This window comes from Rissa tridactyla, chromosome 2, assembly GCF_028500815.1.
Source record: "Rissa tridactyla isolate bRisTri1 chromosome 2, bRisTri1.patW.cur.20221130, whole genome shotgun sequence".
Taxonomy (NCBI): Eukaryota; Metazoa; Chordata; class Aves; order Charadriiformes; family Laridae; genus Rissa; species Rissa tridactyla.
In genome coordinates, this window is record NC_071467.1 from 663,279 (window position 1) to 683,301 (window position 20,023).

Here is a 20,023-nt window from a genome sequence, read left to right on the forward strand (position 1 = left end):
CTGCCCCGGCCCCATAACCTCAGAAAAGAAAGAGTCGTGATATCGGGAGCGTGCCACCTTCGGCTGCGCGCTCTGCCTCTGCGCGGGGGGAGCGTCGGTGGCCGGAGAAAGCCTGCCGGTGCATCTCCCAACCCGGCAGCGCTCCCGTCCCCCTGCTCCTCCTGCCACCCGGCCCTGCTCTGGGGACCCTCAGGGCAGCTTCGTCCCCCGGCAGGGTGACTGCGAACCCGCACCCTGGGGGGCTGCAGCGGGGTCGGCCAGGCTGAGCCCCACAGACTGCTGCCCCTGGGCCAGTGAGGGCGACACCGGCTGCTTTTCATAGAAACATCGAATGGTTTGGGTGGGAAGGGACCTTTAAAGGCCATCGAGTCCCACCCCGGGCAGGGCCACCTCCCACCAGCCCAAGTTGCCCAAAGCCCTGTCCAACCTGGCCTTGAACCCCTCCAGGGATGGGGCAGCCACAGCTTCTCCGGGCAACCTGGGCCAGGGGCTCACCAGCTTCATCATGGAGAATTTCTGCTTTATTTTTAATCTCAATCTCCCCTCTTTTGGTTTAAAACCCTTCCCCCTCGTCCCGTGGCTCCCCTCCCTGCTCCAGAGTCCCTCCCCAGCTTTCCCGGAGCCCCTTGAGGGCCTGGAAGGGGCTGGAAGGTCTCCGCGGAGCCTTCTCTTCTCCAGGCTGAACCCCCCCAGCTCTCTCAGCCTGTCCTCCCAGCAGAGGGGCTCCAGCCCTCCCGGCATCTCCGGGGCCTCCTCCGGCCCCCGCTCCGACACCTCCGTGTCCTCCCAATGTCCCCGGGGCTGGCGGCAGCACTGCAGGGGGGTCTCCCCCGAGCGGAGCAGAGGGGCAGAATCCCCCCCTCGCCCCCCTGCCCACGCTGCTGGGGATGGGGGACGCCGACGATCCCCAACAACTCCAGCCCTGCCCGCACACAGCCCTAGGGGGGGCGTCACCCAGGCAAGACCCCCCCTGGTACAGCCGCCTCTCGACCCTCCAGAGTGCTCTGTGTGCTGTGGCGATAAGCGGCGTTTCGACTTGGCCAGAAAGGGGAATTGCCGTTTGCCGTGAAGTCTCGGGTTTCCCCTCCGTTCCGGCGGAGCGCAGTGCGTCGTCGTCCCCCCCCAGCCCCGGAGCGCGTTCCCCAGCAGGAGCTCCACGCGGGGTGTTGTCACTTTTGTCACCTTCGCAGTGTTGCTGCCGCCGTTCCTCAGCAGCTTCTGAAATCCAAGCCACTGTCATCTCCCTCCCCAGCGCCGGGGCGCTCACCGTGTGTGCTTTGGAAACCCAGGCTCCCGTAGGCATCTGCTTTCGTTTAGCTCCGCTAATGACCTTGCTTTTCTCTAGCACCTTCTATCCAAGTGCGATCCCCGGGAGCTTTCCCCCCACTCTCCTTCCTGGTGAGACGCCCGTCCCTCTCCCTGTGGCCTGCTTCCTTCAAGACCGGGATGGAGAGCGGTCCTGCGTGCAGGTGATGCTCAGCCCTGGGTCGGGCCGGAGCACCGGACCCGGCGTGGGCTCGGAAAGCCCTGGTCTTAAATAAGCAGAGGCATTTGGCGCTGGAGATCGCAGCGTCCCGACCCCTGGCTCTGCGGCTCTCCTGGCTTCCCGGAGAGCTTCCATGATGTCCCGCTTTGGGCACCCGTCTCCCGGCCCTGGCAGTCAGCAGAGCCTGGTGTAGGCGCCTTCTCCCGGGGTGGCTGCGGCTGCAGAGCCGCGGCCGAGGAGTCTGAAATTCCCCGCTGCGCTCCGTGAGCCGTTCCCCGCTGCGGCTTTATTACCTGGAAGCTTGGCCTGGCTGCCTGCAATGATGGCACGGCTCCGCTGCCGAGGAGGTGCTGCCTGCGGCGGCTGCCCTGCCTCGTCCTGCACCCTGGCCCGGGGCGCTGGCCTTCGTGGGCCCCGTTAAATCACCCCCTCCCCGTCCTCGGGACCTGCCCTCCCCAGCGGACAGCCCTGCAGAGCGTGGGGGGCTTGGGGTGGCTTTCCTGCACACCCCCAGGGCTCTGCGGAGCTTCCCTCCCCGCGGAGGGTGCCCGGTGCTCGTGCCGGACCCCTCGGGAACCTGTCCCCCCTCCTATGGGAATTGCATCTGGGGTGCTGGGGGTGCAGAGCCTTCTCCGGCACTGCCGGAGTCTGGCCTGTGGTCACCTCACCGTGGGGGGGGGGACGGGACACACGAGATGTCCTCCTGCCGTGGTCCAGGGATGCCCAGCGCCCCACCGGCCCCCGGGCACGCCGCCGTGGTCTCCGGGATGGTGGGTGGGAGAGCTGAGCTTGCCCCGTCCCCTTTCTCCTCCACGTGGACCGGATATTTTCAAGAGAGAAGAATCTTTCCTACGAGGCTCTCCAGCTGCCAGGAATGTGCGTCTAGGAATGCCCAGGGCCCATCCAAGAACAACTTCCAGACGTGAGGCTGAGTGACGGCAGTCCCTCGCTCCGGGGCTCCAGACTCCCCCGCGCTCGCCGGGAGGACGGGGCTGGCCGGAGGCGACGTGTTAACGACACGGGAGGCAGCCACGCCGCCGGCCGAGCGGGTGGGTGGGTGGGAGGCGAGCGGAGGGGAGGGACGGGCCGAGGCTACTGCGCTGCTTCGGCACCGCGGAGAAACTCCGTCTGGGAGGAATTTGCTCCTTCCTCCCTGATGCAGGGCTGGGGAGGGACCTGGATCCCAGGGCTGGGGATGGGGTTGGAGGAGGACGTGGATCACGCTGCTGGGATGGTTCTGGGGGAGGACGTGGCTCCCAGTGCTGGGGATGGATCTGGGGTGGAATGGGATCCCACTGCTGGGGATGGATCTGGCGGGGGAACGTGGATCCCAGTGCTGGGATTGATCTCGGGAAGGACCTGGATCCCAGCGCTGGGGATGGATAAGGGAGGGAATGTGGATCCCAGTGGTGGGATTGATCTCGGGGAGGACCTGGATCCCAGTGCTGGGGATGGATCTGGGGGGAATGTGGATCCCAGTGCTGGGATTGATCTCAGGGAGGACATGGATCCCAGTGGTGGGGACGGATGCGGGGAGGACGTGGATCGCAGTGTTGGGGTTGATCTGGGGGGAATGTGGATCTCAGTGCTGGGATTGATCTCGGGGAAGACGTGGATCCCAGTGCTGGGGATGGATAAGGGGGGGAATGTGGATCCCAGTGCTGGGAATGGATCTGGGGGAGGACGTGGATCCCAGTGCTGGGACTGATCTTGGGGAGGATGTGGATCCCAGTGCTGGGGATGGATAAGGGGGGGAATGTGGATCCCAGTGCTGGGACTGATCTCGGGGAGGACGTGGATCCCGGTGCTGGGGATGGATCTGGGGGGAATGTGGATCCCAGTGCTGGGATTGATCTGGGGGAGGACGTGGATCCCGGTGCTGGGGACAGATGTGGGGAGGACATGGATCCCAGTACTGGGAATGGATCTCGAGGAGGACGTGGATCCCAGTGCTGGGGATGGATGTGGGAGAAGACTTGGATTCCAGTGCTGGGGATGGATCTGGGAGAGGACACGGATCCACTGTAGCCGAAGAGCCCCGTGGGGGATCCATGACCCAGCCATCCTCCTCCGGTGGCCCCAGGCGTGTATGTCCTTATGGGATTCTGTCGGGGCTGAGACCCCGGTCCTGACCTATGGCACCGTCAGTGCCTTGGGGTTTGCTCCCTGCCCCAGAGCAGCCAGAGCGGGGGACACTCGGTCGGGGCCTCCCAGTGTCCCCCAGGTGGTCACTGGGGTGTCTGTGCTGGGCACGTAACCACTGGGGAGGGGACGTGCGCGTGGGGCGTCCCGTCGGCGCTGAGCCCATCCTGGCCGGCACCGCACGGAGCACCTCCCGCTGTGGGGTGCGGGCTGGGGCAGCGTGGTTCCTGCTTGGCCAACACGGGACCCCCAGGGCTCGCGTTTGAAGGGAAAACATTCCAGGCCTGCTGGGATCCCGCCCGTGCTCCTGGCAAGAGCTTCGCCCAGGGATTCCTGCGTCAAAGTCCGCAGCTCCTGGCGGAGCTGAGCCGGCCTTCGGGAAGAGACGCCCAGTCTGGGCTTCCAGGCTCCAGGCGAGGCAGCGCTGCCTGCGCGGCGAGCCCGGGCTGTTAAAAATACTTAACTTGTCACCGCGCCGACCGTGTCTCTACGGCCGAAGGCTGCAGCGAGCCCTGCTCTGCCCTGCCACGGCTGGAGGGACGGCCCGGCTCGAGTCGTCCCCCGTGCGAGAGGAGCGGTGGCGCGCGTTCGTCAGGGCGAAGCGAGCGTGGCACGGGGAGAAAGGGCAGAGAAAGCAAAGCTGCTCCCGGTCCCTCGGCCCCAGAGCCCAGAGAAACGGTTGGCATCCCTGTCCCCGTGCCGTCCTCCCCAGCAGCCGTGCCCTCTCGCGCTCTGCCCAGCCTGGCTGCGGCCCCGGAGGAGAAGCAGAGCGGCTCCGGCGTCGCTGGGAGGGCAGGACTGCGGCGTCCCCTCCCCTGCTTCACCCCAGCCTCGGTGATGGATGTGACACTGCTCGCCTCCTGCCCTGCCGGGGCCTTGCGTCCCCGGCCTCGCCGCTGCCGGCGGGGACCCCCGCCGTGGAGCGAGCCGTGCGGCGGTGCCAGCACCTCTGCTGGGAACACAGCGGGGTGCAGCCGTAGCACCCCTGCTCGTGCTGCCCGGCACCGGCGGTGTCACGCCGACAACGGGGACCCGCACCGAGTGTCGGCCGTCACTCAGCCCCGTCACCGTTGGGAGCCACCGGTCGGACGGAGCGATCCCCGCGCCTGGGGGGGACTCCTGCCTCTGCCCCGGCAGCCCCGCGAGGAGCCGGCAGCCGCTGCCCCATTGCTCTTTGCACAACTCTCCTTCCCAGGCAGGGCGGCACCTCCAGCCCCGGCACACGCAGCGGCCGCGGGCTCCTACGGCACCACCACGTAGGTGTCTCTCCGGCGGCCGGGAGAAATGCGGGCATCTCAGGGGCATCTCCTGGGGCCGTGCTGGGGCATCCCGGGGAGAGCCGGCTGCGGAGCAGCCTGCGCTGGGCTCCCAGAGGCCTCCTGGATAACGACATTCCCACTGCTGGCCATGGGATGAGGTTTCCAGAGCCGACATCCCACTGTCCGTCCGTCTGCGTGAGCCTTAGCTGGTCTCCCAGGTCGGTCCCAGCTGGTCCTGGAAGTCCCCGGGGGGGTCTCAGCCCGTGCCCCAGCAGCACAGAGTATCCAGCCAAGGGCAGTGACAGCATCCTGGGACCGGGATGCCGAGGGGGAAAATTCCTTCCCTGTTCCCCTGGAGGTGTTGGGGGGGGGGGGGGGGGGTGGGCTGCACTGACCTCTGCTCGGAGAGTGATGGATGGGTCCGGCGTGGCCCCGGGGGCTCCCGCCGGCTCTGCCTTCCCGGGGCTCCTGGCGCCTTTCCGTGGGAGGCTCCGTGTTGTTTGCAAGTGTTTATGGGGACCAGATGGTGCCGGGGGTTGGGGCGGGGGGGGGGGGCGAAGGTGACCCCTGACTGCGGGGTGTCCGGGCCACAGGTCGCCTTCACACCTTCGCCCCTCCGTGGCTGTAACTGGGGACGGGGATCTCAGCGTTTTGCAACGCGAGGGCAGCTGGGGGAGGACGGAGGGCCCTCGCCGCCCCCCCAAATCCCACCCGGCCCCACCAGCCCCTCGCTCCTGTCCGGGGGGGTGCAGAGTGAAACCTCCCCATCCTCCTCCCTCTCTGCCCTCGGGCTCGGTGGTGGGCTCCGGCGGAGCTTTTGGGGGCTTCTTTGTCTTCGCCGCTCCCCTCCGAGCCCTGCGCTGGGGCGGCAGGTGCTGGTGGGGGTCCGGAGCCCCCCCCCCATCCAGGGCTGGTTCCTGCCCCCAGCCTCTCATGTAGGGAATCAGAGCAGCTCCAGCGTCTCCTCCGTCTCCCCCAGCCTTCGGCACGCCGTGGACCACGGGAGCTCATCTCCGCAGCGTGCCCCCTTGCGAGCTGCTGATGGGGACCGGGGCGGCCGTCCCTCCCTGCCAGCGTCGGGGACAGGAGACACGGAGCCCAAGCGGCATCTCCGAAACGTGCCCAACTGGCCCCCTCCATCAGCGCAACCTGATGCCAGGGGCTGCCCCAGAGCCGTGGGACCCGTAGCCACGTGAGGATCCCGGTGGCCACGGAGCCGAGCGGAGGGACGAAGCCACGGGTGCGGGTGGCTGCTCCCGGTGCGGGCAGCCAAGAACGGCGGCGGCGTGTGCCGGCGCGTGCGTGGCCGCGCGGGGGGAGCTGGGGCTGGCAGCGGGCGATCGGAAAATGTGAGGCGCGCTCCTGTCTGCGGGACGGAGGTGGGAATGTGCTCGGCCCCGGCGCTGCTGACCGCCCGCAGCCCCCGGCAGCCCGAGCCAGGCTCCGCCGTTCCCCTTCCTCAAGCCGTTAAAAGGGTTTTAAACCCTTCCTGCTGCCGTAAACGAGCCCGGCCGCTGCTGACCTTGACGCTGGCGTCCTCGGCCCCGAGCGCGGAGGAAGGGGATGCGCGTCCCCTAACGAAGCGCAGCTCGCCCGGGGCTGCCCGCGGTCGCACAGGGCACTGGGGTTGGGGGTCGGACCCCCCCCCGCTGCCTCAGCCCTCTGCGGCTTTGGGGTTCGATCACAGAATCACAGACCAGTTTGGGCTGGAAGGGACCTTAAAGATCATCCAGTGCCACCCCCTGCCCTGGGCAGGGACATCTTCAACTAGCCCAGGTTGCCCAAAGCCCCGTCCAACCTGGCCTTGAACCCCTCCAGGGATGGGGCAGCCACAGCTTCTCCGGGCAACCTGGGCCAGGGGCTCACCAGCTTCATCGTGGAGAATTTCTTCCTTATTTTTAATCTCAATCTCCCCTCTTTTGGTTTAAAACCCTTCCCCCTCGTCCCGTGGCTCCCCTCCCTGCTCCAGAGTCCCTCCCCAGCTTTCCCGGAGCCCCTTGAGGGCCTGGAAGGGGCTGGAAGGTCTCCCCGGAGCCTTCTCTTCTCCAGGCTGAACCCCCCCAGCTCTCTCAGCCTGTCCTCCCAGCAGAGGGGCTCCAGCCCTCCCGGCATCTCCGGGGCCCTCCCAGCCTCCCCCATCCCGGTGCACCCCTCTCCAGCCCCGTGCCGCCCCGTGCCGCGTGGCAGTGGGCATCGGCAGCTCGCAGACGGGGTTTGCTTCGCTCCCGCTGGGTGGTTTTGGGGCATCCTCGCTACCAGCCACAGGCAGAGCACCCACCTGGCAACCCTTAATGTTTTTCGGTGTCTGCAAATGGTCGGGGTTGGGGGGCAACAGGGTCCATCTGCATGAACCGGTGTCCCCTGCCCTCCCCTCACAACGCTTCCCTCCCCTCCAGGATATTCGCAACACAGTGGGCAACATCCCCATGGAGTGGTACCAGGATTTCCCCCACGTCGGCTACAACCTGGACGGCAAGAAGATCTACAAGCCCATCCGGAACAAGGACGAGCTGGACATGTTCCTGGAGAAGATGGAGAACCCCGACTACTGGTGAGCGCAGCGGGGAAGGCCCTGGCGGTGCATGGTGTGACGTGTTCGCCACGTGGACGCCCGCCACTGGGACGCCCCGAGACCACCCAGGGCTGGAGAGTTCGGGCTGGAGACCTCGAGATCTCCCACTGTGACTCCTGGCGTGCGGCTTTGGTAGCCCAGGGCTTCATGGTAGCTCGTGCCACCGTTGGGGACGGACGCTGCAGTCCAGCCCTAACCCTCTCCCCCTCGGTACCCTCCTGCAGGCGAACGGTCCAGGACAAGATGACGGGTGCAGACATAAAGCTGACAGACGAGCAGGTGGACCTGGTGCATCGGCTCCAGAGAGGGCAGTTTGGTGATGTCCACTTCGATCCCTACGAGGTAGGGTGACGCCACAGCCTCCGCGCTTCCTCCGAGCTCTGGCTTGCCCCAGGATGGGCAGGGCCAGCCCAGCAGCCGTTGCCACCCGGGTCTGTGTCTCCCCAGCCGGCCGTTGACTTCTTCACCCACGAGGTCATGATCCACCCGGTGACGAATCGCCCGGCGGACAAGCGGAGCTTCATCCCCTCTCTCATTGAGAAGGAGAAGGTGAGAGGTCCCGATGGCACCTCGGGGAACGCGAAGCCGAGCTCCGCCTGCCTCTGGAGCCCCCACGCAGACCGCAGCGCTGAAGGCTGGTGGCTCCGGCTGCCCTCCTGTCCCCACCGTGGGCCACCCACCCCCCAATGGCTGGTCCTGCTGCCGCAGTTCACGTCCACGTGTAAACCCCTGTCAAGTCCGGTCCCGGGCAGCCCCCGTGGGCTCCCGGGGCTGCAGAGCTCTTCTCGGCGGTTTCCATTTCCATCCTCGTGTCCCACACCTCCTCCCTGAGCCTGCGGAGTCCTGACGGCTCCTGGCCTTGACCTCTCCTTGCCCCGCAGGTCTCCAAGCTAGTCCACGCCATCAAGATGGGCTGGATCAAGCCCCGCAAGCCCAAGGACGACACGCCTACCTACTACGACCTCTGGGCCCACGAGGATCCCAACTCCATCCTGGGCCGCCACAAGATGCACGTCCCGGCCCCCAAGATGAAGCTGCCTGGGCACGAGGAGTCCTACAACCCCCCCCCCGAGTACCTGCTCAGCGAGGAGGAGGTAAAGGGGGGGCCGTGGGTGGCCAGGAGCCAGAGGGGAAAGCGCTGGGCACACGACGCGGGGTGGAGGGGGTGGGGGGGAGCTCAGTAGGTGCCACCAGGACCCGAGGGGGGGGTCTGTGCTGTGCTGGGGAGGGCGGTGGGGGCACCCTAGAGACCACGTCGTGGCGAGATGGGTCGAGACCTCGCCAGAGAAGTGAAAGCGAAGGTTCCTCAGCCCCCCCCCCCCCGCCGGATAAAAAAATAGAGAAGGGGGAGCGGGGTGTCCCTGCGACGGCGAGGCGCAGCCTCCAGGCTGAGCGTGCTGCGGGGTGTCCTGGCGCGGGGTTCGTGCCGGCACGCTGCGCCCGGAGGCACGTTCCGCCCCGGGGGCTGGGGTGGAAAAGGCACCTCGCCACCCAGGGCTCCTGCCGGCCCCGCTGAACCCGCGTCCCCTCCGTCCCGCAGAAACTGGCCTGGGAGCAGCAGGAGCCGGCCGAGAGGAAGCTGAACTTCGTGCCCCAGCAGTACCGGTGCCTGCGAGCGGTGCCCGCCTACTCCCGCTTCATCCACGAGCGCTTCGAGCGCTGCCTGGACCTCTACCTCTGCCCCCGCCAGAGGAAAATGCGGGTGAGGGCTTCTCCTACCCCCCAACAACCCCCCCTACCCCGGGCCGCCCGGGGACGTTTTCACACCGGCCTCTGCTCGCTCCTGTGTATGGCCCGATGCCACCCAGCTGGTCAGGGGACGGTGGTGCTCGGGGGCACTAAAGGCCTCTTAGAATCATAGGATCGTTTGGGTCGGAAAAGGCCCTTGGGATCATCGAGTCCAACCATCAGCCCCACTCTACGGAGTTCTCCCCTGCACCACATCCCCCACCACCACGTGGAAACGGCTCTTAAACACCTTCAGGGATGGTGACTCCACCACCTCCCCGGGCAGCCCGTTCCCGTGTCCAACCACTCTGTCTGGGAAGAATTTCTTCCTCATGTCCAGCCTGAACCTCCCCTGCTGCAGCTTGAACCCACTCCCTCGTGTTCTATCGCTGGTGACCCGTGAGAAGAGACCAGCCCCAACCTCTCTACAACGGCCTTTCAAGTAGCTGTAGAGAGCGATGAGGTCTCCCCTCAGCCTCCTCTTCCTCACACTAAACAGTCCCAGCTCCTTCCATCGCTCCTCATCAGATTTCTTCTCCAGGCCCTTCACCACCTTCGTTGCCCTCCTCTGCCCTCGCTCCAGCACCTCGAGATCTCTCTCGTGTCAAGGTGCCCAGAACTGGACACAAGACTCAAGGGGTGGCCTCACCAGTGCTGAGTACAGGGGGACAATCGCCTCCCTGCTTCTGCTGGTCACACCATTTCTAATACAAGCCAGGATGCCATTGGCCCTCTTGGCCACCTGGGCACACTGCTGGCTCACGTTCGGCCGCGTGTCAATTAGAATCCCCAGGTCCTTTTCCGCCGGGCAGCTCTCCAGCCACACTGCCCCAGGCCTGTACGGCCATGGGGTTGTTGTGGCCCAAGTGCAGGACCCGGCACTTGGCCTTGTTGAAGCTCGTACCGTTGGCGTTGGCCCATCGGTCCAACCTATCCAAGTCTCTCTGTAGAGCCTCCCCGTCCTCATGCAGATCAACGTTCCCGCTGAGCTTCGTGTCATCTGCAAACTTACTGATGGCACGCTCTATGTCCTTATCAAGGTCGTCAGTAAAGACGTTAAATAGAAATGGTCCCAACACTGAGCCCTGAGGGACACCACTTGTGACCGGCCACCAGCTGGAGTTAACTCCGTTGACCACCGCTCTTTGGGACCATCCAGCCAGTGCTTGATCCAGCAGATCGTATGCTCATCCAGGCCATGAGCCGCCAGTTTTTCCATGAGAATTCTATGGGGGACGGTGTCAAATGCTTTTCGAAAGTCTAGGTAGACAACGTCCACAGCCATTCCTTCATCCAATAATCGGGTCATCTTGTCATAGAAGAAGATCACGTTCGTCAGGCAGGACCTGCCTTTCCTAAACCCTTGCTCTCGCCCCTCACCTGCCCCCAATGCCAGTCCCGCAGCGCCGCAGAGCTCCTGAGCTGGAAGGGGGCCATGCCCATGCCTACACAAACGCTGTCCTGTGATTCTGTCCCCCCCCGTCCCAGCTCAGAGCCCCGAGCCTGGGCTTTCCAGCCGGAGCCTGCCCCGGGGCACGGAGGACACCAGCACCGCTGCTGGGGCGGGATGACGACGGAGGGATGAGGTACACCCTGGCTGTGTCTCACCGCCTGCTTTTCACAGGTCAACGTGGACCCCGAGGACCTGATCCCCAAGCTGCCGAAGCCGCGGGACCTACAGCCCTTCCCCACCACCCAGGCCCTGGTGAGTGGATGCGCGGAGCCGGGGCGGGGGTGGTGTCCAAGCAGGTCCTGGTGAGACCTGGTGTCCCCACGCACCCGTACCGGCTGTTCTGGGCACAGCCTGCTCGCCCCGGAGGGAGAGGACTTGCCCTGAAGCCCACCCGTGTCGGGCAGAGCCAGGCAGCAGCAGGGTCCTGCCTGATCCAGGACTGGGATCAGCTCCATTGCGGATGGGCAGAGCCAGGGACCTGCCCCAGGAAAAGAGCCGGGCTCCAGGTCTGGTCACCCAGTGGGGTCCGCTTTCCTCTGCTTTCCTCTAGGCACAAATGACCCCAGGTCCCCTCTCCTGTCCCCGGGGAGGTGGGGGGAGGTCCCCACAGAGGAGCCTCTGGGCTGCGTGGGGCCCTCGCCCACCTCCCGTCTCCCTCCCCAGGTCTATCGTGGTCACACCAGCCTGGTGCGTTGTCTCAGCGTCTCTCCCAGCGGGCAGTGGCTGGTGTCAGGTAAGGATTCGCTCCCCAGACATGGAATCGTCAAATCACCGAATGGTTTGGGTGGGAAGGGACCGTCAAAGGCCACCCAGTGCCACCCCCTGCCCTGGGCAGGGACATCTTCAACCAGACCTGGTTGCCCAAAGCCCCGGCCAACCTGGCCTTGAACCCCTCCAGGGATGGGGCAGCCACAGCTTCTCCGGCCAACCTGGGCCAGGGGCTCACCAGCTTCATCATGGAGAATTTCTGCCTTATTTTTAATCTCAATCTCCCCTCTTTTGGTTTAAAACCCTTCCCCCTCGTCCCGGGGCTCCCCTCCCTGCTCCAGAGTCCCTCCCCAGCTTTCCCGGAGCCCCTTGAGGGCCTGGAAGGGGCTGGAAGGTCTCCGCGGAGCCTTCTCTTCTCCAGGCTGAACCCCCCCAGCTCTCTCAGCCTGTCCTCCCAGCAGAGGGGCTCCAGCCCTCCCGGCATCTCCGGGGCCTCCTCTGGCCCCCGCTCCGACACCTCCGTGTCCTCCCGATGTCCCCGGGGCTGGAGGCAGCACTGCAGGGGGGTCTCCCCCGAGCGGAGCAGAGGGGCAGAATCCACCCCCCTCCTTGCCCTGCCGGCCTGGGCATCCCGGACACCCTGGGCACTGCCGGCCTGGCCCCGGCGCTGGAGCCGGTCCCGGTGTCACCCCACGCCGGTGTGGGGCTTGGTGCAGCCGGGCCCGTGTGAGAGCCGGGGCTCCCGTGTGCTGCCGGGTGCCGAGGAGCCTGCCAGCCCCCTCCGGCAGCGCGCGGCTGTTGGGGAAGCCTTGGCCGGAGGCTGGGAGCATCCCTGGGAGTCCCTGCGGCGTTTGTGTGTGTATGTGTCCCCCCTCGCCTCCGCCCCCCGACGCCTTCCTGCGGGAAGGCGCGTTGCCTCCAGAAGGCTCCGTGGGTTTTTCCAGCCGCTCTCGGGACCCCACCCAAGGAGCCTGCGTCCCTCCCGCTCCGCAGTGGAGAAAGTGAGGCTGGAGGAGTAAACGCGGAGCCCCGCGCGGCCGGCCGGAGGCTGGAGATGGAGAGCAGATGGCAGTTTAACAGCCCACAAAGGCACATGTGCTTTTTATAGCGCTGGAGTTTCCAGGCTGCCAGCTCCCGGTGGCCGCAGTGTCGGTCGGTTGCACAACGTGGAATTCCTGGCCCCGGGCTGGGAAAGTGGCTGAGATCAGGCGTTAAAAATAACCCGGACCTGCGGGGGGACACACGCGCGCGTGCGCGCGCGCCACCGGCTACCTGCTCCCGCCGTGCCTGCCCGCGGAAAAGCCTGCCCCGGGGAGCTGCCTGCTGGCATCTCGTGGCTCGAGAGCGCTGTGCCGTGCCGTGCCGTGCCGTGCTGAGAGCCAAACCGGGCCCGCTGCCAGCACGGCAGCTGCGCCGGCAGCCGGGGAACGGGAGCAGGGACGCGGCGCTGGAGGGAGCGGGGTGGGGGCCTGTTCTCTGGGCAGCGGTCCCCGGTCACGTCTCGCCTTCGTGGTGCTGGAGCTGGTGTCGCGCGGAGAAGCTGTTGGGGAATCGCGGGCTGCGTCCCTCTCGCTGCTCCCGGCGCTCGTCCCCAGAGGCTGCGAGCAGGGACGGGGCCACGGGGCTGCTCTCCCCTCCGGCTTGGGGACGTGACCTGGAGCCCCGTGCTGCTGAGCCGAGCCGTGGCAGCACCCGGCGCAGCGTCCCTGTCCCCCGGCCCTGCCTCACCTTGCCCCCGTCCCGCAGGCTCGGATGACTGCACGGTGCGGTTCTGGGAGGTCTGCACGGCTCGCTGCATGAAGACCCTGCCCGTGGGCGGCGTGGTGAAGAGCGTGGCCTGGAACCCCAACCCCACCATCTGCCTGGTGGCCGTCTGCGTGTGAGTTTTCCCGACGTGGCCCTCTCCATCCTCCAGCCGGCAGCTCCGCGAGCTGGATTTCCTCTCCCAAAGCCCGTCCGGCCTCCCCAAGGAGCACCTGTAAACCCGTGGCGCCCCCGGCAGCGAGGATGGCCACGCTGTGGTGCGCAAAGCCACCTCTGCTCGCTGTGACCCTGCCCCTCGCTTCGTTTGGTGGCCCTCATTCTCCTTGTGGCGGCCCTCGTCCTTCATTCCTCCTGCTCTGGAGGAACCAGTCGGTCCCCGCCATCCTCCCTGGGTCACCTGGGTGATGACAGAGCTCCCCCGTGTTCTCCCTCTTTTTGCCGGCTCACGGAAGGGGGACTCGTGGCATCCCGCACATCCCTCCCCATGGCCCTGGCCCCGTGCGGGGCCATCGCCTGGGGGTGCAGGGCTTGCAGAAGGGTTTCCTTGGTGGTGCCCTGACCCGGGCACTCGTCCTGTGCTTCAGGGAGCAGTCGGTGCTGCTGGTGAACCCCTGCCTTGGGGACAAGCTGCTCTACGGGGCCACCGACCAGCTGCTGGAGTCCTACGTGGCGCCGGAGGAGGAGCGGGTCCAGCCCGTGCAGTGGGCGACGGCCACCGTGGAGGAACACAGCAAAGGCGTCCGGCTGGTGGTCCAGCACAGCAAGGTGGGGACCGGGGACACCCCCACGGGGAGCCGGTGGGGTGTCCCCCCTGGGGCGGTGGGTGACGTCCCGGGAAGGCTGATGGCTCTGACGGCTGGCTGTCCCCCCGCCGCTTCCCCGCTCTCCGCAGGCCGTGAAGCAGGTGACCTGGCATGGCAAAGGCGACTACTTCGCCAGCGTCGTGTCCGACAACAGCAACATGCAGGTGCTGATTCACCAGACCAGCAAGCGCTGGAGCCAGAACCCCTTCCGCAAGAGCAAGGGGCTGGTGCAGTGCGTGCTCTTCCACCCCATCCGGCCCTACTTCTTCGTGGCCACCCAGCGCTACGTCCGTGTCTACAACCTCCTCAAGCAGGAGCTCACCAAGAAGCTGATGACCAACTGCAAGTGGGTGTCCAGCATGGCCATCCACCCTGGAGGTACGCGGCCTCTGTGCTCCCCGAGGAGCCGCCGGGACTTGTGAGCCGGTACGGAGCGGCCCGCTCAGAACGGGCTGCCTGGGGTGCAGGCAGGGCTCTGGGTGCAGGCAGGACTCGGTGCAGGCAGGGCTCTGGGTGCAGGCAGGGGTCTGGGTGCAGGCAGGGCTCAGTGCAGGCAGGGCTCTGGGTGCAGGCAGGACTCTGGGTGCAGGCAGGTCTCGGTGCAGGCAGGGCTCTGGGTGCAGGCAGGGCTCGGTGCAGGCAGGACTCTGGGTGCAGGCAGATCTCTGGGTGCAGGCAGGGCTCGGTGCAGGCAGGGCTCTGGGTGCAGGCAGGACTCTGGGTGCAGGCAGGGCTCGGTGCAGGCAGGGCTCTGGGTGCAGGCAGGGCTCGGTGCTGACAGGGCTCTGGGTGCTGGCAGGGCTCTGGGTGCAGGCAGGGCTCGGTGCTGACAGGGCTCTGGGTGCTGGCAGGGCTCTGGGTGCAGGCAGGACTCGGTGCAGGCAGGGCTCTGGGTGCAGGCAGGGCTTGGTGCAGGCAGGGCTCTGGGTGCAGGCAGGACTTGGTGCAGGCAGGGCTCTGGGTGCAGGCAGGGCTCGGTGCTGGCAGGACTCTGGGTGTAGGCAGGACTCGGTGCAGGCAGGACTCTGGGTGCAGGCAGGGCTCTGGGTGCAGGCAGGGCTCGGTGCTGGCAGGGCTCTGGGTGCTGGCAGGGCTCTGGGTGCAGGCAGGGCTCGGTGCAGGCAGGGCTCTGGGTGCAGGCAGGGCTCTGGGTGCTGGCAGGACTTGGTGCAGGCAGGGCTCTGGGTGCAGGCAGGGCTCTGGGTGCTGGCAGGACTCTGGGTGTAGGCAGGACTCGGTGCAGGCAGGACTCTGGGTGCTGGCAGGGCTTTGTGTGCAGGCAGGACTCTGGGTGCTGGCAGGGCTCTGGGTGCAGGCAGGGCTCGGTGCAGGCAGGACTCTGGGTGCAGGCAGGGCTCGGTGCAGGCAGGGTTCTGGGTGCAGGCAGGACTCTGGGTGCTGGCAGGGCTTGGTGCAGGGAGGGCTCTGGGTGCAGGCAGGGCTCTGGGTGCTGGCAGGGCTTGGTGCAGGCAGGGCTCTGGGTGCAGGCAGGGCTCGGTGCTGGCAGGGCTCGGTGCAGGCAGGGCTCTGGGTGCAGGCAGGAGTTGGTGCTGGCAGGGCTTTGTGTGCAGGCAGGGCTCTGGGTGCGGTCAGGGCTCTGGGTGCAGGCAGGACTTGGTGCAGGCAGGGCTCGGTGCTGGCAGGACTCTGGGTGTAGGCAGGACTCGGTGCAGGCAGGACTCTGAGTGCAGGCAGGGCTCTGGGTGCTGGCAGGACTCGTTCAGGCAGGACTCGGTGCAGGCAGCACTCTGGGTGCTGGCAGGGCTCTGGGTGCAGGCAGGGCGCTGGGTGCTGGCAGGACTTGGTGCAGGCAGGACTCGGTGCAGGCAGGGCTCTGGGTGCAGGCAGGGCTCGGTGCAGGCAGGACTCTGGGTGCAGGCAGGGCTCTGGGTGCTGGCAGGACTCGGTGCAGGCAGGCCTCTGGGTGCAGGCAGGGCTTGGTGCTGGCAGGACTCTGGGTGCTGGCAGGGCTCTGAGTGCAGGCAGGGCTCTGGGTGCAGGCAGGACTCTGGGTGCTTGCAGGACTCTGGGTGCAGGCAGGGCTCTGGGTGCAGGCAGGACTTGCTGCAGGCAGGGCTCTGGGTGCTGGCAGAGCTTTGGGTGCAGGCAGGGCTCTGGGTGCAGGCAGCGCTCGGTACAGGCAGGACTTGGTGCAGGCAGGGCTCTGGGTGCAGGCAGGGCTCTGGGTGCTGGCAGGACTCGGTGCAGGCAGGAGTCTGGGTGCAGGCAGGGCTCTGGGTGCAGGCAGGACTTGGTGCAGGCAGGGCTCTGGGTGCAGGCAGGGCTCGGTGCAGGCAGGACTCTGGGTACAGGCAGGGCTCGGTGCAGGCAGGACTCGGTGCAGGCAGGGCTCAGTGCAGGCAGGACTCTGGGTGCAGGCAGGGCTCTGGGTGCAGGCAGGACTTGGTGCAGGCAGGGCTCGGTGCTGGCAGGACTCTGGGTGTAGGCAGGACTCGGTGCAGGCAGGACTCTGAGTGCAGGCAGGGCTCTGGGTGCAGGCAGGACTCGTTCAGGCAGGACTCGGTGCAGGCAGCGCTCTGGGTGCTGGCAGGGCTCTGGGTGCTGGCAGGACTTGGTGCAGGCAGGACTCGGTGCAGGCAGGAGTCTGGGTGCAGGCAGGGCTCTGGGTGCAGGCAGGGCTCGGTGCAGGCAGGAGTCTGGGTGCTGGCAGGGCTCTGGGTGCTGGCAGGGCTCGGTGCAGGCAGGGCTCTGGGTGCTGGCAGGGCTCTGGGTGCTGGCAGGGCTCGGTGCAGGCAGGACTCTGGGTGCAGGCAGGGCTCGGTGCAGGCAGGGTTCTGGGTGCAGGCAGGACTCTGGGTGCTGTCAGGGCTTGGTGCAGGCAGGGCTCTGGGTGCAGGCAGGACTCTGGTTGCAGGCAGGGCTCGGTGCAGGCAGGACTCTGGGTGCAGGCAGGGCTCGGTGCAGGCAGGGTTCTGGGTGCAGGCAGGACTCTGGGTGCTGTCAGGACTTGGTGCAGGCAGGGCTCTGGGTGCAGGCAGGTCTCGGTGCAGGCAGGGCTCAGTGCAGGCAGGACTCTGGGTGCAGGCAGGGCTCGGTGCAGGCAGGACTCTGGGTGCTGTCAGGGCTTGGTGCAGGCAGGGCTCTGGGTGCAGGCAGGTCTCGGTGCAGGCAGGGCTCAGTGCAGGCAGGACTCTGGGTGCAGGCAGGGCTCGGTGCAGGCAGGGCTCTGGGTGCAGGCAGGACTCGGTGCAGGCAGGGCTCGGTGCAGGCAGGGCTCTGGGTGCTGGCAGGACTTGCTGCAGGCAGGACTCTGGGTGCAGGCAGGGCTCTGGGTGCAGGCAGGGCTCGGTGCAGGCAGGGCTCTGGGTGCAGGCAGGACGCCGGGGGTTCGCTGGCGACCCCGTTAGTACCTTCTTCCCTCTCCCAGGCGACAACATCATCTGCGGCAGCTACGACAGCAAACTGGCCTGGTTCGACCTGGACCTCTCCACCAGACCCTACCAGCTGCTGCGGTGAGCCCCGGGGCCACGGTCAGCCCCCATTAACCTGCCCACAGCCCCCCCCCCGCTTTCCTCCCCCCCCAAAAAAACCCCACGGGGCCTCTTCCCGGAGCTTTTCCCTCTCCCGGGACCTGGCGGCAGGATGGTCCCCTCCCCTCCCATACGCACGGCCATTCGCGGCCGAGCTCGACGGCCGTGCGCGGAGCCAGGCGCGTTGTCCCCAAGGGTTGGGACGAGGGCAAAGCGTCCCGTCCGTCGTGTCCCCCCCCGCCCACAACCTTGCCCTGACGCGGCCCCCCCCCGCCAACCATCTTTGCAGGCACCACAAGAAAGCGCTGCGCAGCGTGGCCTTCCACAAGCACTACCCGCTCTTCGCCTCGGGCTCCGACGACGGGACCGTCATCGTTTGCCACGGCATGGTCTACAAGTAGGTAGCGGGGGGATGTTGGGTGTCGGGTCCCCTCTCCCCCCCGGCAGAGCCCTGGAGGGGCTGCGGTGCCGCCTGCGCCTTGGGTGGTGGTGGCGGTGGTGGGGGGGGGTGCAACACTTGGGGGGTGACGCTGGGGGTACCCCGTGGCGGGAGCCGAAGCCCCGCGCTGACCCGTCTCTCCCACCGCAGCGACCTGCTGCAGAACCCGCTGCTGGTGCCCGTGAAGGTGCTGAAGGGCCACGCGATAACCTTGGACCTGGGCGTCCTCGACGTCCTCTTCCACCCCACCCAACCCTGGGTCTTCTCCTCCGGCGCCGACGGCACCGTCCGCCTCTACGCGTAGCTGCCCCCCAGCTCCAGCGCGGCCCCCCCCCCCCCCCGGAGCCCGACGCCGACGCCAACACCCTGCGGGTGACGGGACAGCGCCGGCACCACCGCGCCCTGCCGGGACCGTCGCTCCCGCACACGGACTCCTGGGGCCTTGCTCATTAAACTCTTTTGGGTACAATCCTGCGCCGCTTTGTCCTGCGTTGTCGGCTCGGCCCGGGCTGGATGGGGGCTGTGGGGACGCGCGGATCCCCCCCCGCCCTGCCAAAACCCACGCGGTGCCGCTGCCTCCCCCGGCCCAGCGCGGTGCCCCACGGCTGCCCTTCTTGCCCGCAGCTTTTCGGTGTTGGCCGTCACTGCCTGGCCCCGGAGCTCACCACGGCCCCGGCCGCGAGAGCTGCTCCCGCACGGTGACATTGGCATCGTCTTGTCCCGTCCCCGTGGGGAAGCCGCCCCCCCACCACGGCGGCTGCGTCCTGCCGAGCTGGAGCTGGGCTGCGCGTCGCCAGCCCTCCCTCGCCGGAGTGCCCCAGGCTGGGGGGGAAGGAAGGCTCCCCCCTCACCCCGCCAGGCTGCCCCCACCACGCGCCAGCCCCGGGGACACGGTGGCTCCTGGGCTGCAGCAGGTCCCAGCCCCGGGCTGGGGACACGCACCCGGGTTGGGGACACGCACCCGCCAAGGGGAACCCCAACAGCCGCTGCCCCACAGCCGGCCCCATGCGCCCCCGGTGCAGGGACACGGCGAGCGGCCAGCCCCAGCCGTGCCCAAAATGCATTCGGCCCCCACCCCCAGCACCCCTCTAACCCCCCCGGGCATCACCCACCCCCCCACATAGTCCCTGGGGTCACCCCTGGCCACGGCCCCCGCGGAGGAGCCCCACGTGCTGCCCTCGGCACCCCACGCACAAGCTCAGCGCCGGCCGTGGGCCACAGCGGCCACGGGAACTGGCCCTTCCCTGGAGGGATCCAGCCGGGAGCTTCCCTGAGCCACGCACCCACGTGGCTGGGGGGGTGCTGGGACACAGCACCCCACGGGACCCCCCCCGCTGCGGGGACCCGCCTCGCCTGGGCTTGGCCCGGAGTGGGGCCATGGGCCAGGGCTGGCGAAGAGCACACCCAGGGCTTCTGCTTCACGAGTCGAAGGAGGGGGGGCGGGGGGGGGGGGGGTGGAGGGCGATGGGGTGTCCCCCACTTGTCCCCTGAGGCTGGGGGGGGGGGTCTGGCATGGCCCCAACCCTGCTGTAGCCCGATTCCCTGCCCCTCCTGGGGCTGTCCCATGGGAATGGCCCAGCAGCCGCCTGCCCCCCCCCCCCGGCCCCCCGTGGTGCAGAAGCAGCTGAGGGAGCGATGGAGCCCACGGGCACCGGCTGCACCGTGCCAGGGCCAAGAGCTCGCGGGACGCCTCCTGCCACAGACCCCCCACGCAGCCTCTCCACTGCCCCCCAACACCCCCCCCCACCCCACCCCCGCCAGTGCCGGGCACGGATCGCTCCTGCCTCGAACAGCAGCTCTTCTTGTTCACTCTGAACCCTACTGACACCCGAGCCCCGCTGGACGCAAGGTCCAGGTGTCACTGCTGAGTGCTGAGGAGGGGCACTGCCGGGAGGATGGTGCCGGGGGATGCTGTGGGGCCGCTGCCACCCCCCCACCCCTCCCTCGGCTGCCTCTGCTTGCGCAGGAAACACCCACAGAGGCACCGGTCCGGCCCCAGCTGCCCTATACCACCTTGGAGTCAGGGGAGACCTTCCTTCCAGGCCCTCAAGGGGCTCCGGGAAAGCTGGGGAGGGACTCTGGAGCAGGGAGGGGAGCCACGGGACGAGGGGGAAGGGTTTTAAACCAAAAGAGGGGAGATTGAGATTAAAAATAAGGCAGAAATTCTCCACGATGAAG

General features: G+C 67.6%; 1 protein-coding gene across 1 annotated transcript in view; it reads left to right on the forward strand.

Annotated features, from left to right (window-relative positions):
* BOP1 (BOP1 ribosomal biogenesis factor) overlaps positions 1–18,299 on the forward strand; it is an 80,776-nt gene extending 62,477 nt beyond the window's left edge. Inside the window, exons 4-16 of the mRNA XM_054189700.1 lie at positions 7,284–7,438; positions 7,684–7,801; positions 7,907–8,008; positions 8,341–8,553; positions 9,000–9,161; positions 10,812–10,892; positions 11,304–11,373; positions 13,095–13,227; positions 13,697–13,877; positions 14,005–14,293; positions 17,304–17,388; positions 17,696–17,803; positions 17,996–18,299. Coding sequence (XP_054045675.1) covers positions 7,284–7,438; positions 7,684–7,801; positions 7,907–8,008; positions 8,341–8,553; positions 9,000–9,161; positions 10,812–10,892; positions 11,304–11,373; positions 13,095–13,227; positions 13,697–13,877; positions 14,005–14,293; positions 17,304–17,388; positions 17,696–17,803; positions 17,996–18,149 — 1,851 coding nt within the window. The 3' untranslated portion in view covers positions 18,150–18,299. The remainder of the gene's footprint in view (positions 1–7,283; positions 7,439–7,683; positions 7,802–7,906; positions 8,009–8,340; positions 8,554–8,999; positions 9,162–10,811; positions 10,893–11,303; positions 11,374–13,094; positions 13,228–13,696; positions 13,878–14,004; positions 14,294–17,303; positions 17,389–17,695; positions 17,804–17,995) is intronic.
* Positions 18,300–20,023: the final 1,724 nt, after the last annotated feature.